The sequence below is a fragment of the Australozyma saopauloensis genome, chromosome 5 (genome assembly GCF_035610405.1).
Source record: "Australozyma saopauloensis chromosome 5, complete sequence".
NCBI classification, from domain to species: Eukaryota; Fungi; Ascomycota; class Pichiomycetes; order Serinales; family Metschnikowiaceae; genus Australozyma; species Australozyma saopauloensis.
In genome coordinates, this window is record NC_086135.1 from 280093 (window position 1) to 298828 (window position 18736).

Sequence of the window (18736 nt, forward strand, 5' to 3'; positions counted from 1 at the left end):
AATATTGGACCGCATTCTGCCCACTTCATTTACAGCTCGTCTAAATCTATTTACCCCAAACGTAACACCATTGACAGATCCTTACTTGCTCTGATAATGATCGACTACCACCCCAACGATCTTATACCGGGCTTGAAAAAACAACACCCATTTATCAACAGTTTCTTGCTGTTGCTCAGTCAAACCACTCGTGTCCCATGACGTCTCCCAATCGGGCTTTCCGTCCTTTTCTTCCGGCAGAACGCTTAGTTTGTTCAATCCCAACAATCGGCTCACATCCTTGCCCACCAATTTGTGGTAGCCCTTACCTACGCCGTAGTTATCCACGTTACTTGAGACATCATATATGTATCCTCTAATGGCCACGTAAAGCTGCGGTCTATCTACTCCATTGAAACGAGTGAGCTGGGACCGCGTACAGGCCGGTAGTGTGTTAATGGAGACGTTCGAGTTGTGAATTTGGAACTCGTTGGGTTCTTTTTCGTCGTTCATGTTGGATATGAAAACAGACTCGGAATTTCGACAGAGATATTGATATTGAACACTTCTGTATGGAAATTGTTACCAGAATATTTGGTTTGGTTTCTATTTTATCACTATGCGTTTGGGTGTGCTTGATTATACCCAATCAGGGAGTTGGAATAGATAATCTGGGGATGAAACATATAGAGGGCATATAGAGAGATTGTGGAGAAACATGGAGATCGGGTTCAATGCTATCATCAAAAGATAGAAAATTATTCAAGCTTCTATATTAGTCAAGTCTGTATTTTCTTCGTATGGATTGTTTGGATTCCGATCTTTGGTTGAATAGGGATTCCAATGCATTGTGATTGAATGTGAAAAATGCATGATAGAGGTCATTGTGACTCGGCATTTCTAGTGAGGTCGAATTATTTTTTAAAGGTATTGATATCTCTGATTGATTTAAATTCTACTAGATAGATGTTAGGGGGAACAGCTTATCGTAATGGTACCATAGATACCACGAAGAAACTTGACTCTACGATTTATGAGATTGCTGTGTAAGAAGTAGGGAGATTGACTCGGATTTTATATCATAGAGAGCTACTGGCCTTTCTATTTTTTCAAAAAGTGTGGTAAGCGCTTTGGTCATTGATACTAGACGAACGAAGTGATCACAAAAGAAGCGCGAATAGCTTCTTCAAGAATTAAAAATTCGAAGGAAGACTCGTTTTTCGCTTGCAAGCGATTGCGCATGAAGTTGATGTGGATTGTGGTTACTCTTGGAAATGAACAAGGTCACGAAATGAAGTCTTTTGAAAACCAAAAAAGATGAGTATCCGACAGACGCCCTAAAGCAAATTTCTAGACTGCTTTTAAGTATCTCAAGAAGTATTGTTGTTGCTCAAGCTTTCTACCGCTTGCACTTTCACAAATGTGAGCAACAGAACCCCCAGAACGCATCTGAGACTTTTGAGAATTTGTATGAATATGAGATCATGGAAGTAGAGAGCACTGAGCTTATTGCTTTGGATTCAAAGATCAATAGAAACGGGGCTGGTGAGGTTTTCCAAAATTTCCATCCTTGCAGGCCATGGCCTAGCGGTTAAGGCCGTTGCCCTGAATCTTGACTAGACTCAGCTGTCTCAGGTTCGATCCAGAGCGGAGCAGAACAGTTCATCTCATATTACGACAAGACACAATTCCATTTGGGTTTTGGATGAGCTAAAAAGCCGGTTTATGATTCGAAGTGGTATGGGTTTTGCCTCCGGTACACTGTTTAATTTTCAACAAATACAGGGAAAGAATATGATTTAAAAACAACAGAGAAAGATTAATTCCAAAACAAAGGAAACAACCTTCAGTAACTTGAGATAATTTTGTGTCTATTGATCAACTTCTATGCGATGTCAAGATACACTAATATTCGAGACAAAACTTAATCAAACAGTATCATCGCAGCCAGCCATCTCTAATGATATGAATTTGATTTCCCTTGTACTTGACTTGAAAGTATTTATTTTGAAAGATCTTTCATGATCATTTTGACACTCAGCTCGAATTTTCGTGACGTTTACTTGTGTTCATGTAGAAGCAGTTACCAACGCCATCAAGCTTGTGAGTCCTTTGAAAATTATATAAAGCCAATACTTTTCTTCTAAATATTTGAACCCCAATCTCACACTTTTCTATAAGCTCTCTGGATTCTCTAATGATGAACGCAAGTCAATGATAACTACGTGAAGAAGTCATTTTAGTTAAACAACAATTCGGATCGAAGAACCCAGAATGATTTTCACTGCATTATTTATTGATCCAACTTGGAATATTTAGGTCTGTCTCATTGGATATCACTGGCATTATTGCCTTGACCAAACGAGACATCCTATTTGATGCCTCGACATAACAATAAATAAAGAATAGATTTCCAAGACTTGCTTACAAATTTCATTTGAAATTATTTGAAATCACTCTTGTCAGACCGTTGTATGCAAAATCTGTATTTACCTTTTCAGCTTTCTCCATACTACATCTCTGATCTAATCCAACTTCCTACGATGGTATGTCCTAAAAAGAAGCTCACAAAATACTCAATACTAACTGCAGGTGACTGAAGGTGATAAATATCCTCCGAAGATCCAGAAACTTTTCACGCCGAGACTACCTTTTGTCTACAAGAAACCATGTGGATATCTACCCGAACATCGCAAAACGGCCCGAATTACTCCACTCAAGGGATGGAAGTCTATAATAGATGCATATAAGCAGGAGCATGGGAAAACAGTATCTCCGAAGCCAGAGACAGCGTCTGGCGAGACTCCATCTGAGTCAAAAGAACGTCAAATGAAAGAATGGGAGGACACAGAGACTTTCAATAAAAAAGAGTTCCTCAAGGATCCTTACAGAACAGTATTTGTGGCAAGACTACATTATAGTGTAGGCGAGATCGATCTCTCGAAGGCTTTCACTCAATTCGGCGCCGTGGAGTCTATTCGTGTAGTGAGAAACACGAAAACTGGCCTGTCGAGAGGGTATGCATTCGTGGTATTTGAGAATGAAGTTGATGCTAAGAATTGCGTGCGTGAACTCGCGCCAACTGGTATTGTGGTCAAGTCCGACGAGGCCTCTAGAAAGGCTCTTGTAGATACCGAAAGAGGACGCTTGGTGCGTAATTGGCTCCCGAGAAGACTCGGTGGTGGTCTCGGTGGCAGAAACTATCTGCAGCCGTCCACAAGTCATTTGCGCGAGGCTTCAGCGGCTGCTTCCGGCCGTCGTCTCAATCTCTCCTCCAATCCCTACCAATCTTCAGGAAAGCCTCCTCCACCATCTCGCTTTCAGAAAAGGCCACATACCGACCGCTTTGTGGGTCCTAATAAGAGACAGACATTGGAATCTGAATCCTTTGCTGCTGGAGAGTTTAGATATAGCCAGCCCGAGGCTTCGTCGCCGCAAAAAGCCTTTGAAGCAAACTTGCCACTACCGTATACTTCCACATCTGCCAAACACTCCGTTCAGTCTGTCAGAAGTACAGATACCTCTATCAAGGACAAATACGCGAAATATCAAAGCGTTGGGTCTACTCCTGGTGATGACACTAGATCTACGAGAAACATACGGCGCTAATATACCAATGAAATTGATGGTGATGCAAGTTTTGTAGATTATATTACACAAATTCTATTCTTAGTTGGTGTTGGCGTTTTGTTTGGCGACTTTGCCATTGGTAGCCTGAACCCATTGATCGAGCATTTCGAAGACTTCGTTCATGAGTTGGTCTATGTCATGGGTATCTTTCTTGAGTCTGACCTCAATATCACCTATCAATCCATGCAACTTTTTCAAGCTAGCCTTCATGACTTGCAACTCCAGATTATCAGCTGCAGACAGATTTCTCATTTTATTTTGTAGCATCTTCTCGACGAAGCGACTTTGCTTAAGCATGAAGGGCGAGAGTGTAATATCACAGATCGGAAAAGCGTCAATACTTGCGTCAAATGCTTCGAAGTTCTTACTCTGTATACTGTTACGGAGCTTCAAGTTCAAAACTATCATGTGACGACTATCGGTCATTTCAAGAGGATTGAGCAGTTTCAATAGCAACGAACAGCCTTCGTAATCACACTTATTCAAAGCCCTTCTTGCGAGAAAGATTCGGTCACTTGTATTGAGAGTTGGCTCGAGTTTTTTCACAAAAGCTGCGAACGCCTGTTTGTCGGGACGATCAAGAATAAAGTCGTACATCTGCAACCGCAGAGAGTACTTTGTCAAACGCAACCCTGGAAGAGCTTGTAGAAGACCTTTTCTGATTGCAGGCCCCAGGTTTCGCAATGTGTCTTCAATGACGGAATAATCTGGACTGATCCCCTTGCGCATAATTTCTCTGAGGCCCAGCTCAGTCCTGAAACTCATTTGCTTCCTTCTCTGAAGCTTCAAGTAGGGCTTGTTTGGATTATACTCGATGTCTTTCCAAGCTTCTGAGTCATACTTCGGATTGGAGTCTAGATTTCCTGATTGTGTTGCATATGGATTGAGACTGGATGCTAGTTTCCTTAATTTGCAAGCCTCCACGAGTTTCTGCTGTTCGATTTGACTCAAGGCACCCCCCAGCCACAGCGTCATTCTCTCGGCGAATGTTTCTCCAAAATAGGGATATGAACGGATAAAACCGTCAAATATATACTTTCCGTAGATTGGCTCAAACTTGATCGTCTTCAGAAGGAACTTTTTCATAAACTTGAATAGAGAGATGAACTTTCGGGTAGAAATATAATGTGTAGCGATGCTGTCGTAGGCAAATCGCGTGAGATGAATGCGATCCTTGTTCATCTCTTTTAGAATGAACTGGACAACATCCATACTGGAATATGTACAGAGGAAATGAAGAAAAGACTCGTAGAAAGCTTTCAAAGCTGGCTGCGAGCCGTAAAGACCATTTCTTATTTCTAGAATGCTTTCTATGTCTTCGGGAGTTATAGTTTTAATTTTGTTGTTGTCTCGGTTGATGATTGCAGTTTGGATGCGAACAATTTGCACGAAAAAATTGCTGCTGTATCCAAGATGATCTGCAATCTCGTTCATGGCCGCTATTTCGTTTGCAGAGCCATAGAGATTGCTTTGCTTTAAAAGCAAGGCTATTGTTCTTGGGTATGGACTCTCGCAGTTTTCGGATATCGACCACTGGCGGAAGATATCGATGGTGTTATCGTACGAGGCCTTGACTTGCGAGAAAGCAACGAGGGTAGATGATAAGTAGGATTCGTCGAGCGGCTTCTGCATGCCAATTATGCTCATGAAAAGCGACTTGGCGAACTCCACGTCATAGTTGTAGATAAATGCGTTTGTGATATGGCTGAGCGTCGCTGAGTTGTACGTTTTGTTCTGCAAATAGCGATGGAAAAGCCTTTGGATGGTATGCAACTCATTGGTGTGGTAGCAAAGCCAGATGTAACTCTCAAGAAAATTGGGCGAGTCCAAATATTCAGCCTCATACAAAGCAAATACCTTTTGTAGATTATAGAGATGCGAAGACACGGACTTGGCTGAAGAGAAGAGACGAATATCTGCTTGGGCATAGAACAGAGGATACTCGATATTTGAGCGATGAAGCTCCTCTCTTGACAGATCTACGGGGATTGCCTGGTGCACCTTAGATGCCATTTCTGTAAGGAGCTCAGCAGGCACCGAAATGCCCTTAGCCTTGTAGGCGGCCAACTCAGAGTACATTTTTGCAAACTCACCCATCTGAAATAGCTTTACGATTTCGATTTCGGCGTCCAGAACCTTGAGCGGTGTGTTAATCTTCTCTTCTTCAAGAGTGACAGTCTCGCGTCGTAGCGGCTCCGCGTTGGCTGCAGAAAGATGGGGACTTCCCAAAGCGCTACAGTATGATTGCTTCTTCTCACCCAACTCGTCGCCGTGGTCGTTTGTGTTGTCTTTTAGCCAGGAGGTGTAGGCTACGTCTCGTAGAGTTGCAGAGGTCGAAAAGTAGCCAGAGGAGAGCGATTTTTGATGGACTTTTGACAGGTGAGCTCGGCTGAGCCAAAGCAGAACGTTGGACCGGGTCGGTATTAGAAGTCGCCTTCCCATGGTGGAAATATGTGGGTTTTTGAGCGGGATACGGTGATTTGGTGTTGAGTATAATAGGTGCCAAATGATGGCCTGAGATGTGTATTGAAGTGTTTGAATAATAGTAAGTAAGGGCTGTGTGAATGTAAATTTTATTTAAAAGAGTTATAAAATTTTGAGCGGCGAATTTATTGGATTTTTTTAGGGGGAGTTTTGCGGATGTTGATTTTTGAAGACCAGAAACAGAAGAAGCTGAGAAGCTGGACGAAACATGGAGGTGTTTCAAATAATTTATACAAATGTTTTCCAAGATATCTACCATCTTGTTGTCCGTTAAATATCACCTCGGTGCTTTGGTGACGTAATGGCAGGGAGGTATTACTGCTTTGAAGTAGTTTAGAGTACCCATTAAAGGTGTGAATAAGCGATTCCTTAATTTTATTCTTTGTTTCCAAGTCTTTAAAGAAACGTAAGCTTCACATCATTGTCGAACAGATACTGCCCACCTAATGATCTGAAGTGTCGTAATTGTAGCTATATACCTTGAAATAAAGGAATTCATCCAGGAGATTTTTAGCTCAAATATTAGGACTAGGGAGTTCTTAGAATTCTCGTAAATGCGGGAATCTGAATAACATTATCAAACAAGCCTCCATAGTATATTCGAGTATGTTTGAAGCTCGATAGTGCAGAGATCTACAGAACTATATCAGGAGATAATAATAGAGCTCTCAGAGTAACGATCTTCGGTTTGCAGCCAAAATGAAAATCTCGTAAAGAAATCGATTTCATGATTATACCCAAAATTGTTCTATGTCGTTCATGAGAAAAAACACCAATACAATCGGAATATTGTCTCACAAAACCTCATGAAAGATTAAACTCCACTCAAGGTGCCTGGCTCGTTCTCGAATAAAATTTCTACTAGGCTTCTTTAAATTCGTTATCATAGAAAGTCAAGAGCCGAAAGAGCCATTGGTCAACAAAAAAAGCCAAACTATAGTGAAATTTGTTGAAAGAGACTGTCAAAGCATTTGAATTTGCACGATCCCATTGTGTCTTTGAAGTAGAGATGATAGTGATCAGGTTCTCATGGAGCAATTCAAGATTTTTGATCCATTCTTTGGGAACCTTACGAATTCCACAATAGGCCTTCAACCTACCTATATCACTTATTTGGTGTTTCTCTCGTCTCTCGTGCTCTTTTGTTAGAGCAATGATCTTGGACGAAAGTGTGACAATGGCCGAACTATAGGATTTTTTTACATCCGACTCAATGTCAGATGCATTAACTCTGGAAAGAATGGCGTCTTGCATTTTATTAACCTCGCAATACACATACTCGTGCAAACGTTCAATCGGGATTTTGCTGAGGCGCAAATGTGGGTTTCGAGTGTCATATACAATCATTTCCTGCTCTTGAATCTGACTGCCACTCGCACAATTAGTTTTGAATTTCAAAACCTCTTCGACTTTCTGTCTACTAGTAATTTTGCTCCAGAAAATCATATTATAAAATTTTTTCGTGTTTTTGAGTAAGTCTAGTGACCTTTCTAAGTGAATCTTTGCGAAGCCAACACTGATTCAAAGGAAACAGAAAATGGTTCATGACATACTCTTGCATAGTGAGTATGATTAATTTTATTGCGGTGTTTTGCCCTGTGCTTGCTTCTTTAGTCTCCAAGGTCGCGTAAGTAGTATTTTTAGAAAGCACAGCATGAGGTTGAGCCGCACAATTATGTAATTCTTACACAAGAGATCGCCAATCCAACGGAGAAACTAATGAAAATCTTCGTAATGTGAAAGTGGTCTGACGTTTTAAGATATGTGAGAGAAGTTTAGCTCAGCGTAATCCCATTTAAAATGCTGGGCGACTTACTGATTAATGTAAATATGCTTTTTATGAGTATTTATCTGGATTCTTCCATAATAAATCTCCTTTGTTAGTTTATATTCGACTCAACATTATGTTTTAATCTGCAAACTGTTTAAATTCATAAGTTTGAAACTATAATTGAATCTGATACGCATTACTTTGCACTAAAAATACACATATAGCTTGGAAGAATAAACGTCAGAGAATGGGATATGAGTGCTCTTCCCCCTGAGGTCTGTTTTAATTAAAGAGAGAAAGCTTGATCTAGGAGTCAGACAGGGAGATCGTGACATAGGACATCTATGGAAAGCGATAAAAGAGCGTGCAATCAGAAGAGGCATTCAAAACCATTGTTCTTTTTATATTTGGTAATTTCAGCAAGTGAAACCAACAAACACCTATTTGAACAACATGTTGGCTCGATTCGTTCATCTAACTAGTGCTTGTAAGCGAAATATATCAAAACAAACACCTTCTACGAACTCCCGTATCAAGAAGAATCTGATCCTCAAGTTCAGTTTCATTTTATAGTTGATAGGTGTATGTTTGGACCTGCACATTGATGTTTCAGACACGAAACATCAGCGAAGATAGTTTTAAGGGTTGAGAAAAATTGTTTTAAAAGAAGTTTCAAGGTAGTTCTTGGGTAAACTCTCCGAGAATTATCAGTAGAACAGCTCACCGGTAACATTGTATCGAAGAACCAATTCTGGCGCTACGATAACAGCAGCTGCAAAAATGATCTGATGACACCAAGGAGTATGCGTGCAATTGAAGTTGTTCAATAAATGCTAAATTAGAAGTTCTGCGACTCCATGCGAGCGTGTTTCACGTCAAGTTTGCTACTGAATAGGTGGATGTCAATAGATGACTAGGAATACAGACAAGCAAAACTAAAACTTCATTAGAGGAAGCATGTTTCTAGAATTTGATTAGTACTGCTAATTGGAGGTACTTCTCTCTACGTAATTGTAAATTAAGGCATTCCTTCATTGTACTGCAAACTGTTTGAAGACTTATTGAGGAGAGTAGGCTTTGAATCAGATCCAAGGAACAATGTCCATTTCGAAGAGTCAAGTCAGATCAAAAAATAGAATTGTATGGTCATTATCAAATATATGCGAATAGTTATCAACGGAGCCGTTATACATAGTTTTCGCTTATCAAAGAGCATGGTAAAAGGCCAACAACATTGATCGATAGCGCGAAAGCAAGAAGATTATCATAAATAAAAGAACAGAACCATTCCATTCTTCTCTTCTGTGACGCTTTTAATCGGAGTTGGTCCATACCTTCTCTTATCTAACACAAAGCCATTCTAACTCCATTGAGATCCCAAAAAAAAAAAAGAAAAAAAAAATTAAAGTAATATTTTATCACATTCAAAAGACAGTCACCACATACCGTGAAAAACAACTGAACCCATCTCTCCATACGGTATTACCCCAGAGCTACCCCAGATATAGCATAGACCTCGGCTCTTATCAACTCCAAACCAATACACATCCACAATGTCAGATCTCGGCCCCTTAGAATTGGACTACCTAGTAGAAACACTCAGAAATCCTCCTGCAGGGACGTCTGTCCGAAATGTGCTCTCTTACTTGTACAATTACATTCCTTACGTGAAACATGAACACAACCTTAAAGTGGTCATTTCAAGTTTCCTCAACAATCCAGTATGTTTCGGAGGAACTGTGCCGCACTTTGAAGACTCATATCTTATTGTTGAGGTTATCAAGTTAATATTCGATAAGAAAATCAAGGTTTCTAGACCAACGTTGCCTATTCAGAGCTTCTACGAGATAGTTTTGCGAGAACTCAAGAGTTTTGTTGCATTTGACCGTATGAGAAACAGCTGGAAGGTTCTTCCAATTCTTACGGGCATGTCACTCTCCACTGGATTACGGGACGACTTGTATCCAAGTTCGCTTCCAGTCTTTTTCTCGTCATTTGACGCTTGTGATCGTTCTGCGGACAGGCTTTATCGAGAATGTCTCAAACAAACTTGCTATTTCAATCATTCTCAGGAGAATATAATGAACATGGCATTGCTCACATTGGCGCTTAAATTGAGACCAGGTGAGGGTTTGGAAACGTACATAACTCCAGCGGAATATCCACAATTCTTGTCAAGAGCCATCTATTTGATGTATGGACCTCAAGGATATTGCCAGCAGTATCGTATATTTGGTGATCTTGGTGCGAACGAAGATGATTTGATCAATGTGCTCCTGAACCCAGTAATGAAGCATATCAATAAGTTATCTTTATTGGCGGAGCAATTATTTGCTCAATTATCGCATAAACCTGAAAATTATGAACTTATTTCTCGCTCAACGGAGACTCTTTTGTCGTTCAATTTAACGCTCAACAAGTTTGTTCAATCTCACGTACATCTCGACAGAAGTGCTGATTCAAACCCTGAGTTAAGCAAGTACTGGTTCTACATGAAGAACATATTATTCTCTCAAGTTATACTTTTCCAAGGAATCATTTCTCGCTTCGTGGAGTCGCGAAACGTGGGTATGATTCGTCAACTATTCTCCCCCACCACATATACCTCTTTGACTGAGCAACGCTACACAGATATTTGCTACAAGATCCTTCAGTGTTTGTACTACACTAATTTTGTTTTAGTATCTATTGGTCAAGGTGGCTTTGATGGGTACAACTTCATATACTACGTGAGTTTAGAGCTTTGCTGCAAGAACAACACAATGGAGAGATTCCAGATGTTCTCCCGCTATTTGATTGGTAATAATGAGGTCAACACTCATCATTCCTCCCTCAATCGAAGTTATGTTGCGCGGTGCAAGGTTTTGTTCGTGCTTGGTTTGTTTGAGAGCTATTTCCAACAAAATGCCTTCCAAGACGACCGTTATGAGGCTTTTATTTATGAAATTGCCTTTGATTTGTCTGAGAACCCATTTTTATTCGACACACATGTCACAGAGGCTGGTCACTCTGTACTTTTGGCATTCTTCTCCAAAACCAAAAGCGGTCGTGCTGGAATTGCAGATGTTTTGAGATACTTCGAGGTCTTGGTAGGACAATTTCCAACCAAAATTTCTGCTACCCAATTGAGCACTGCTGTTGAGACTTTGGGCAAGAAGATTATGAGTAGTCCAATTGTCTATGAGAATGGCTACCATAAGACTCTGATAGAACAGTTTCTCCATTTCATCCACTTCAAATGTATGAATGCTCCAAGCGGGGTGTCCATCGCTAAGGCAGGTAATGATATGTTCTCATCAGCTTTGCCTATTCCCAACACCGATGCCAACTCTACCGTATCACAACTACCAGACACGTCCAACACGAACATTGTAGAGGAAAACAAACACAAGAAATTCAAAGACATGCCAGTCATTGACGTTGTGCTGTTCGACTCCAAAAATGCTCGAGATCACTTTACTATACGACAAGCGCCAGAAACAGCCAAGGAGGGGCTTATACTCGCGTTCTTGAATGTGGTACCATACGTCCCACTCAATATTTTTGAAGAATGGCTCCAAAAGATATGGACGCTCATCCTTTCTAGCAACACCAGTGAGCGACAATTCCTCGCGGATAAATTCTGGGCCATTCTTAGTGAAAACCTCGACCTCAATCGCTGCGAAGTGGCTTACAGATGGTGGTATGAACAAAGAAAGAACGTGGAACACATGAATTTAGAAATCGCAAAGTTGTGAGGAATTGAAAAATACATTTCCTTGATTTTTATTTCATGTGATGTTTTTTGAATAGTTCATTATCGCATCTTCCCCAGAAGTAGGAGTGCATGTGAAGTGATGAGATGAGCTGAACCACAGAAACACCATGGCTAGAAAGAAGTCGGCTGCCAAAAAGGCCAAAGAACAGGCGGAAAAGACTAAAAATGTCACTGAACCTGTAGCAGAGACTCCTGTGTCCAAAAAAGTTGAAATTGAGCTGGCCAAGGATGAAAGAGCAGGCTCCTCCGACGATTCCTCATCGGAAGATGAGGATGAGTACGGTGAATTGTTGACTGAAAACGTCGAGGAGCTGATTCAACAAGTCATGAGTGCCCTTAAGTCCGATCCTAAGAAGCTTTTGGATCCTGCGGTCAAATTCTTCGACGAGACAGATGTCACCTTGACTAAGAAGAATGGCGATAAGCCCATGTACTTGAAGGACTACCACAGAATGAATCTCCTTTCCGGGGACTACAAGAACGATGATGACGAGAACGAATATGGAACCGTTGATGGTGAAAAGCCTTATGCTGTCGCCGAGAGAGAAGAGAGAAACAAGTTGATTGACGACATCAAGAACGCTTTCAATGATGATGACGCCGAAGATGAGGACGATGACGGATTCCTCAAGAAGAAAGAAAGCTCAAAGATTGAGTCTGCTCTGGCCCCAAAGTTGCCTGATCCAAATACTAACTCTGAAGAGTTCTTGTCTTCATTCATTAATAGCCAGGCATGGATTCCGAGCAAAGATGACAAGGTCATCAATTTGGATGCAATTGACCAGGAGGATGAACAAGATTTCGATGATGCCGTTGAGAACTTCGAAAAAGCCTACAACTTCAGATACGAAGACCCAAACTCGGCAGAAATTGTGTCGTATGCCCGTACCCAGGCCACTTTGAGAAGAGGCAAAACCAACTCTAGAAAACGTGCTAGAGATAAGAAAAATGCATTGAAGGAACAAGAAAAACACGAGGTTGAGCAGGCTCTCCAGAAAAAGAAGGTGACCAAAATGAACAAGGTCATGGACCGTCTCGCTAAAATTAAGGAGGCTGTTGGAGACGATGTGGACGACAAAGTCATTGAGCGCGTTTTCGGTGACTCTTTGCTAAACGATGACTTCGACGATGCTGACTGGGACGGTAAAATGTCGGAGATTTTCAACGAACAATACTACGATTCTGAACTAGTCAAGCCTGAGTGGGATGAAGATGATGAGATCATGGCGGGTTTCCACCTGAAAAAACAGCAGGGTGCCGAAAACGACGAGGAGTTCGATGAAGAAGCCATGGATGTCGAAGAGGAGGCCCCAGAGCAGGGAACCGAAGAACCAGCAACCAAGAAGTCTAAGAAAGACAAGTTGAAGGAGAAGAAGTCTGCAAAGAAAGAGAAGGAATCCTTGAAGGATAAAGCAAAGAAGATTGTGGAAGCCAACACCAATAAGATTCAAGAAGAAGTCGAGGAGGAAAGAGGCCGTCTGAAGTCTGACGATGTCAAATTCAAATACAGAGAAGTCTCGCCCGAGAGTTATGGCTTGACTACCAGAGACATCTTTTTGGCAGATGACCAGGAGCTTAATCAGTACTTCAGTATTAAGAAGTTTGCGCCATATAGACCAAAGGAATTGGCCATGAAGGACAAGAGAAAGCACACCAAGAAGAAGCAAGTGCAACATTGGAGATACAACACCTTTAGAAATGTCAATGGACCAGAGAGACAACCAAATGAAAAGGAGGATGAAATCTGGATTCCAATCGATGAAGAGGCCACCAAAACGGTGAAAAAGAGCAAGAAATAAGTCATACTAATTTAAACAATAAATACGCATTTGAGAAGATCGTCTAACTATATTATTGCTTTTGCTTTGATTTCTATAAACTTCGATTAAATAATCAATTAACTTTTTTACTGAATGATAATAGTACAATTGCTCAATCGTAACGATTTGGGACACTGAGGATTGACTTGGCAATTTCTCTCAGCTTATTCTTCAAACTGAAACTCTTGATAGACTTCTTTCCGCTCTCCATCAAATCGTGCTCTGCCTCGGTTCGTTTCAACCACATTTTGACGATAGTGTACATGACAACAACCAAGAGGGCCATGAAGCCAACGATACCGTAGAACCAGTAATCCGCACCCTCACCAGGAACTTTGACGTTCATACCAAAAGCACCTGTGATGACGTTCAATGGTAAAAACAAAGTACCAAGCAATGTCACATTACCCAAGATGTTAGTCATGACCAAATTGGCGTTAAAAGACTCGACCTGCAATTGAGCCAAGTAGTTGGAGTGAGATCTGCTGAAGATCTTCTCATAGGCAGCCAAGTTTTGAAACATGGTCACCACGTGATCCTGAATATCACCCAAATACAAAGCAATGTCGGCTCTGGGATGAGCCGTGCCTTGAGTTTGAACCTGGGCCATCATTCCTGGAGGAGCGCCAGGTGGAGGACCGAAACTAATTCCGCAGGATTGACTGTTGTGAGACTGAGCCATGTTATTCAAGTTGAGGCGGGAAGCGGTCGAGTAGGAGAACTGAGAAGCTTCATCCTGACATCTCTTAGCAAACATTCTAATAACATCAGCCTTATTAGAAAGAAGCCGCATCAAGGTCATGACCTTCCTTCTTGACTCACCAATGTTTCTAAGCATCGAAGAGAAGTTGATCAGCTGAGCGTCTAAGACAGAGGCTTCAATAGCATCAGCCTCGTACTCGATAGCAGTGATGACTGGTGCAAAACCATCAGTGATGTCATCGATCATGGCGTAACCAATCCAGTCAGCGCTGACATCGACGTACTCTCTCAATTGTCTGACTCTTCTTCTCACATTAGCGGGATGGGAGATTGGGGAGAAGTGGAAAGTGAGAACACCTTCACGGAAAACAACAATGTATACATTGATGGGCTCCAAATAGTCTTCGGACTCCTTGTCTGGTTCGAAGGTGTGAAAACACACAAAGTAATAGTTGCGGAACAACTCAACCTTTTCTCTTGTCTCTTGCATACGAATATCCTCTGCGGTCAAAGGATGGATACCGAACGCCTTAGCCAATACCTTCATTTCAGCGTCGGTTGGACAGGTGCAGTCTAACCACCAAGTTGACTCTCCATTGTGGAACAATTCACTGACACTTTTGCCCTCTTCAACAAGGCCAGCGAGATCAGGAGAGTGAACAGTCTCCTCATTGTCGGAGTGGAAGAAAGAGAATCTTTCAGGCAATTCCAATTCACCGTTGTTGATTCTAGTACCCCCAAACTTCACGTTGTCCGAGGACCTATCATCCAGAGTCTTCTCATACAAGTAAGCCTCGTCCGAAGAGTCCGAAGGCTTGACGTCATGGACTTGCATCTCGAGGTCATACTCCTTACGGCGTCTTCCTCTAATATTACGGATGGCATTGCTAGTTCTTTGGATGAAAGAGCGCTTCTTGTGGCGACTATCAATGTCGCTGCCAGAGAAAACAGACTGGCGGCGATTGTTAAACATCACTTGAGCCGGATAGGTGACACGGCTCAGCTCCTTTTTCAAAAGAGACTTGTCCAGTCTCTCTTCTTCGATAAAGGCCTCGATCTCGCTGAAGTCAATACCATTAATGCGCACGTGCTCCATAGGGAAACAGACATCCTCTTCTGTTTCTTGCGATGAGCGCGAAGCGTGCGAATCTGCCTCCAGGTCTACCGAAGATCTGGAGAGACGGCGCTCACGTCTGGAGTTGTAGTGAGCACCGGCATTGGCCTCCATGGAAAACGCCGAATCATTTGTCTTCATTTTCTGCAAGCGCAGGGTATCTTGCATCTGAATACGAGCAGATTTGGTCGATTTTCTCAAGTTCTTACGGGCTTCCTCTGCATCCTCAGTTGACGAATGAGCACGGGAGTTTCTACGAGGGTGATGAACCTCCGGAGCAAGGTTCTGGTGGTTTTGGTGGTGAGGATGGTTTTGGTGAGGATGGTTTTGATGAGGAGAGAGTTGAAGAGGATCTTCTGGAGGAGGAAGTCTCTCACGTTGATGTCTGTGGTCATTCAAACCCTCATCGGCAGCGTCATTGGCGCTAATCCGAGGAAGAGGAATGGAATACTCGGAGTCAGACATGGTTGCAGAGCGTACTAAATTACGTGGGGCAGCAAATTAGAGTATGCTACCTAGTCGGTCCTTGTAGCAAGGACACTTAGGGGAGATGCAAGTGAGAGTTGCACAATATGACAACTAAAACCGCAATTAACCTCGAGAAAAAAAACACTGCCGCGTGATTTTTCCGAGCCGGTCTTCTCTACTATATATCAGCAAGTCCAACTATTCTACAGCCAACTTGCTGCAGTCAGAACAAGCAAACAAAGAGACACAAAGAATCAGGGGCGGCGCAAAGCACGCGAACAATTCTCGGACGTGGGGGTGCGTTTATGGATTAAGCACAAAGGGTCTTCCCATAGCTGAAGACCAGTTCGATTTCTGAATAGTCTATTGGAGGTAGACTTTTGGCAGAAAGAAGTGTGGTGGGAGAAAAATGGCGCGGCGATGAGGTACTATAAGTAGTGGTAAGATGGCTTAGAGGGTGGAGCGAAGAGGCGTCTGGGAAGGAGACGGGGGTGTTTTCTGCAGGAATACGAGAGCCGCTCGGGGGTATGATTGGCTGGCACGGCTGCGAATCGGTGAGAAAATTTTTTTTCGTTCCTTTGCGGCTCTAATACGTCCACTAGGGTCGTTTTGGGGGTGCCATGTGAGGGATGGGAGAAATTACCGCAGCCATCGGTTGTGTGCAGTGATGGAAAAGGGATTGGACGAGATCGAGACGCGGCGATAGATTTCGGTGGTTTTTTCGGGAACTGGCATCTTTCGATTTGGTTTACTGGGGATTTCATGAGTCTTCTGCAGAAAAACTGTTTCGTTATGCGCTTTTGAGAGTACACTTGACCGCATGCATCTGCATGTACGTCCTGCAAATAGAGACGGTATCGGCAGATGTAGGCGGATTGTCTCCAGGCATGCATCTCTTTGTATGCACGCATTTATTTGACGTTGGGGGGATATATATAGTGTGCGTGCGTAATTTCTTGTGAGAGACAGAGCTGTGTATTTTTTTGGGGATATAATGTAGTGCATCTTTTTTGCGGGATCTTTATATTACATATTCTCGACTTTGGGTGTATCTTCGGAGTCGTTATCTGAAGGCACTTCCTGCAGTACAGCCGTTTGTGGTGTATGTGGATACGGCTAAAGGGTCGATACGTGAGTCAAACCTATAAAAATTTCTTTTGCGATAGATGTCGGAAAGGTCACCTTTTGCGCCGTAAATTGGGACTAAACAAGATATTAGTGTATGAATAAGTCACGATGACTATGTATAAACATGTGAGAACGAGGGAATACCACTACTAATTGTCTAAAAGAAGGTCAATCTCGCTAAAGAAAAGTAAAATCGTAGAAACATATTCTTTATCTGGAAATATGATCAAGAGTCGTTAACATTAGCTTCTATAAAGGGTCACAAAACCGGAGGTCGGCGCCAGTCTAGATCCAGTCCACAGGGTTTTTCAACACTTGCACAAGTTTATCTTCTTCCGAACCTGGTTCTGGGTGATGATCGTAGGCCCAGCTGGCAGTGGCAGGAAGTGACATCAATATACTCTCAACACGAGAGCCTGGGGTCAGCAATCCAAACTGGGTGCCTCTGTCCAACACCAAGTTGAATTCCACATAACGACCTCTTCTAATCTGCTGCCAGTTCTTTTGTTCTGGAGTAAATTCCTGGTCCTTGTGTTTGACCACCAAAGGCACATAAGCAGGGATAAACGCATCGAAACATGACTCGACAATCTTCAAGATCTCATTAGGGTCCTTGGTGTCGAAGTCGTCGAAGAAAATACCTCCGATACCTCTAGTCTCGTTTCTGTGCTTGATCAAGAAGTACTCGTCACACCATTTCTTCCATTTAGGGTACAACTCTGGATCAAACTTATCCAATGCATCCTTATGCTGTTGATGGAAGTGCTTGGCGTCCTCTTCGTACAAGTAGGAGGGAGTCAAGTCAGCTCCACCGCCAAACCACCAAGTCGACAATTCCTTTGTTTCGGGATCGTTGGTCTCGAAGTAACGGTAGTTCAAGTGAGTGGTGGGAGCATGAGGGTTGTGAGGATGAATGACCATCGACAAACCGCACGCAAAAAAGTCAACGGAGCCATTGGCCGAGGCCGTCAAGTTACGGTGGTCCACTCTCATCCGAGTAATGGCTTGTGGAGGCAATGTACCATGAACAACAGAGATGTTGACACCACCCTTCTCGAAGGTGGTACCATTTTGGAGAACCATCGATTGGCCACCTCCACCATTGTTGCCTCTCTCCCAACTGTCGGTATGGAATCCAACGGTGTCGACAGCAGCAAGAGCATCTGTGATTTGCTTTTGCTTCAATCTGACAAGAGCCTCCATTCTCTCACGCATTGGGCGAGAAGTGTCGTGAATAATACTCATTTTGGGCGATTCTGGTTTGATGGAAGTAGTTGGTCCAGCTATACTATTACCTGTAATAGCACTAGTGGTACTTATAGTGACAGTTTGGTTCTAGGTAGTACCGTACTGACAAATTGAGGGTAGTGTATGGGTATATACACTTAGAGGGTCCTCGTATTTATGAGAAAGTCCGTAAAAGGTATTGGGCAATAAAAAATTGTAATAAAGAGTGATGTTTCCGAGTTGGAACTGTACGGATTTTATGGATGGAAAATTGCGGAAGGGGTCCCTATTTATGTTCATCGTTTCCGTTCAGATTCAGTCGACCCAGGCCTCCTGCAGGCAGTAGAAGTGGGACGATTTGCAACTGTTAGTGGGTAGCCTCACCCTAATTACTGGGGGCCGTTGGGAATAGTGGGGAGATCTTGGTGCATATTCTGTTGGCGTGGAGAATAATGCGATAAATGGGATTGGGTGTTTTACGAGTAAACGAGCGTTTAGAGGGTAGAGAATGGAGACAGCTACTGTAGACAGCACTATTGAGATGCGTGTGGAACATAGGACGATGAGTTGCTGTAATTTTTCGAAGACGCTGGTTATCTTTTCTTTTTGCCTTCATTCAATTAAATTTCCTTTCTGCTTTCGTTATTGGTGTGGTT

General features: G+C 42.5%; 8 protein-coding genes across 8 annotated transcripts; 3 read left to right on the plus strand and 5 right to left on the minus strand.

The window, feature by feature from the left end:
- Positions 1 to 81: 81 nt before the first annotated feature.
- PUMCH_004017 (uncharacterized protein) lies at positions 82 to 492 on the minus strand (the record flags this gene model as incomplete). The annotated part of the gene is made up of 1 exon (XM_063022969.1): positions 82 to 492. The coding sequence occupies one exon, from the start codon at positions 490 to 492 to the stop codon at positions 82 to 84; it is 411 nt and encodes a 136-aa protein (XP_062879039.1).
- Positions 493 to 2522: 2030 nt separating this feature from the next.
- On the plus strand, positions 2523 to 3588 carry PUMCH_004018 (uncharacterized protein; the record flags this gene model as incomplete). Its single annotated transcript, XM_063022970.1, has 2 exons — positions 2523 to 2525; positions 2572 to 3588. The coding sequence occupies 2 exons, from the start codon at positions 2523 to 2525 to the stop codon at positions 3586 to 3588; spliced, it is 1020 nt and encodes a 339-aa protein (XP_062879040.1).
- A 60-nt stretch (positions 3589 to 3648) lies between these two features.
- Positions 3649 to 6051, minus strand: PUMCH_004019 (uncharacterized protein; the record flags this gene model as incomplete). The annotated part of the gene is made up of 1 exon (XM_063022971.1): positions 3649 to 6051. One exon carries the CDS (start codon positions 6049 to 6051, stop codon positions 3649 to 3651), a length of 2403 nt encoding a protein of 800 aa, XP_062879041.1.
- A 3366-nt stretch (positions 6052 to 9417) lies between these two features.
- Positions 9418 to 11601, plus strand: PUMCH_004020 (uncharacterized protein; the record flags this gene model as incomplete). Its single annotated transcript, XM_063022972.1, has 1 exon — positions 9418 to 11601. The coding sequence occupies one exon, from the start codon at positions 9418 to 9420 to the stop codon at positions 11599 to 11601; it is 2184 nt and encodes a 727-aa protein (XP_062879042.1).
- A 127-nt stretch (positions 11602 to 11728) lies between these two features.
- On the plus strand, positions 11729 to 13420 carry PUMCH_004021 (uncharacterized protein; the record flags this gene model as incomplete). The annotated part of the gene is made up of 1 exon (XM_063022973.1): positions 11729 to 13420. The coding sequence occupies one exon, from the start codon at positions 11729 to 11731 to the stop codon at positions 13418 to 13420; it is 1692 nt and encodes a 563-aa protein (XP_062879043.1).
- Positions 13421 to 13553: 133 nt separating this feature from the next.
- Positions 13554 to 15722, minus strand: PUMCH_004022 (uncharacterized protein; the record flags this gene model as incomplete). The annotated part of the gene is made up of 1 exon (XM_063022974.1): positions 13554 to 15722. One exon carries the CDS (start codon positions 15720 to 15722, stop codon positions 13554 to 13556), a length of 2169 nt encoding a protein of 722 aa, XP_062879044.1.
- Positions 15723 to 16153: 431 nt separating this feature from the next.
- PUMCH_004023 (uncharacterized protein) lies at positions 16154 to 16618 on the minus strand (the record flags this gene model as incomplete). The annotated part of the gene is made up of 1 exon (XM_063022975.1): positions 16154 to 16618. One exon carries the CDS (start codon positions 16616 to 16618, stop codon positions 16154 to 16156), a length of 465 nt encoding a protein of 154 aa, XP_062879045.1.
- Positions 16619 to 17138: 520 nt separating this feature from the next.
- PUMCH_004024 (uncharacterized protein) lies at positions 17139 to 18098 on the minus strand (the record flags this gene model as incomplete). Its single annotated transcript, XM_063022976.1, has 1 exon — positions 17139 to 18098. The coding sequence occupies one exon, from the start codon at positions 18096 to 18098 to the stop codon at positions 17139 to 17141; it is 960 nt and encodes a 319-aa protein (XP_062879046.1).
- Between the last annotated feature and the right edge of the window lie 638 nt (positions 18099 to 18736).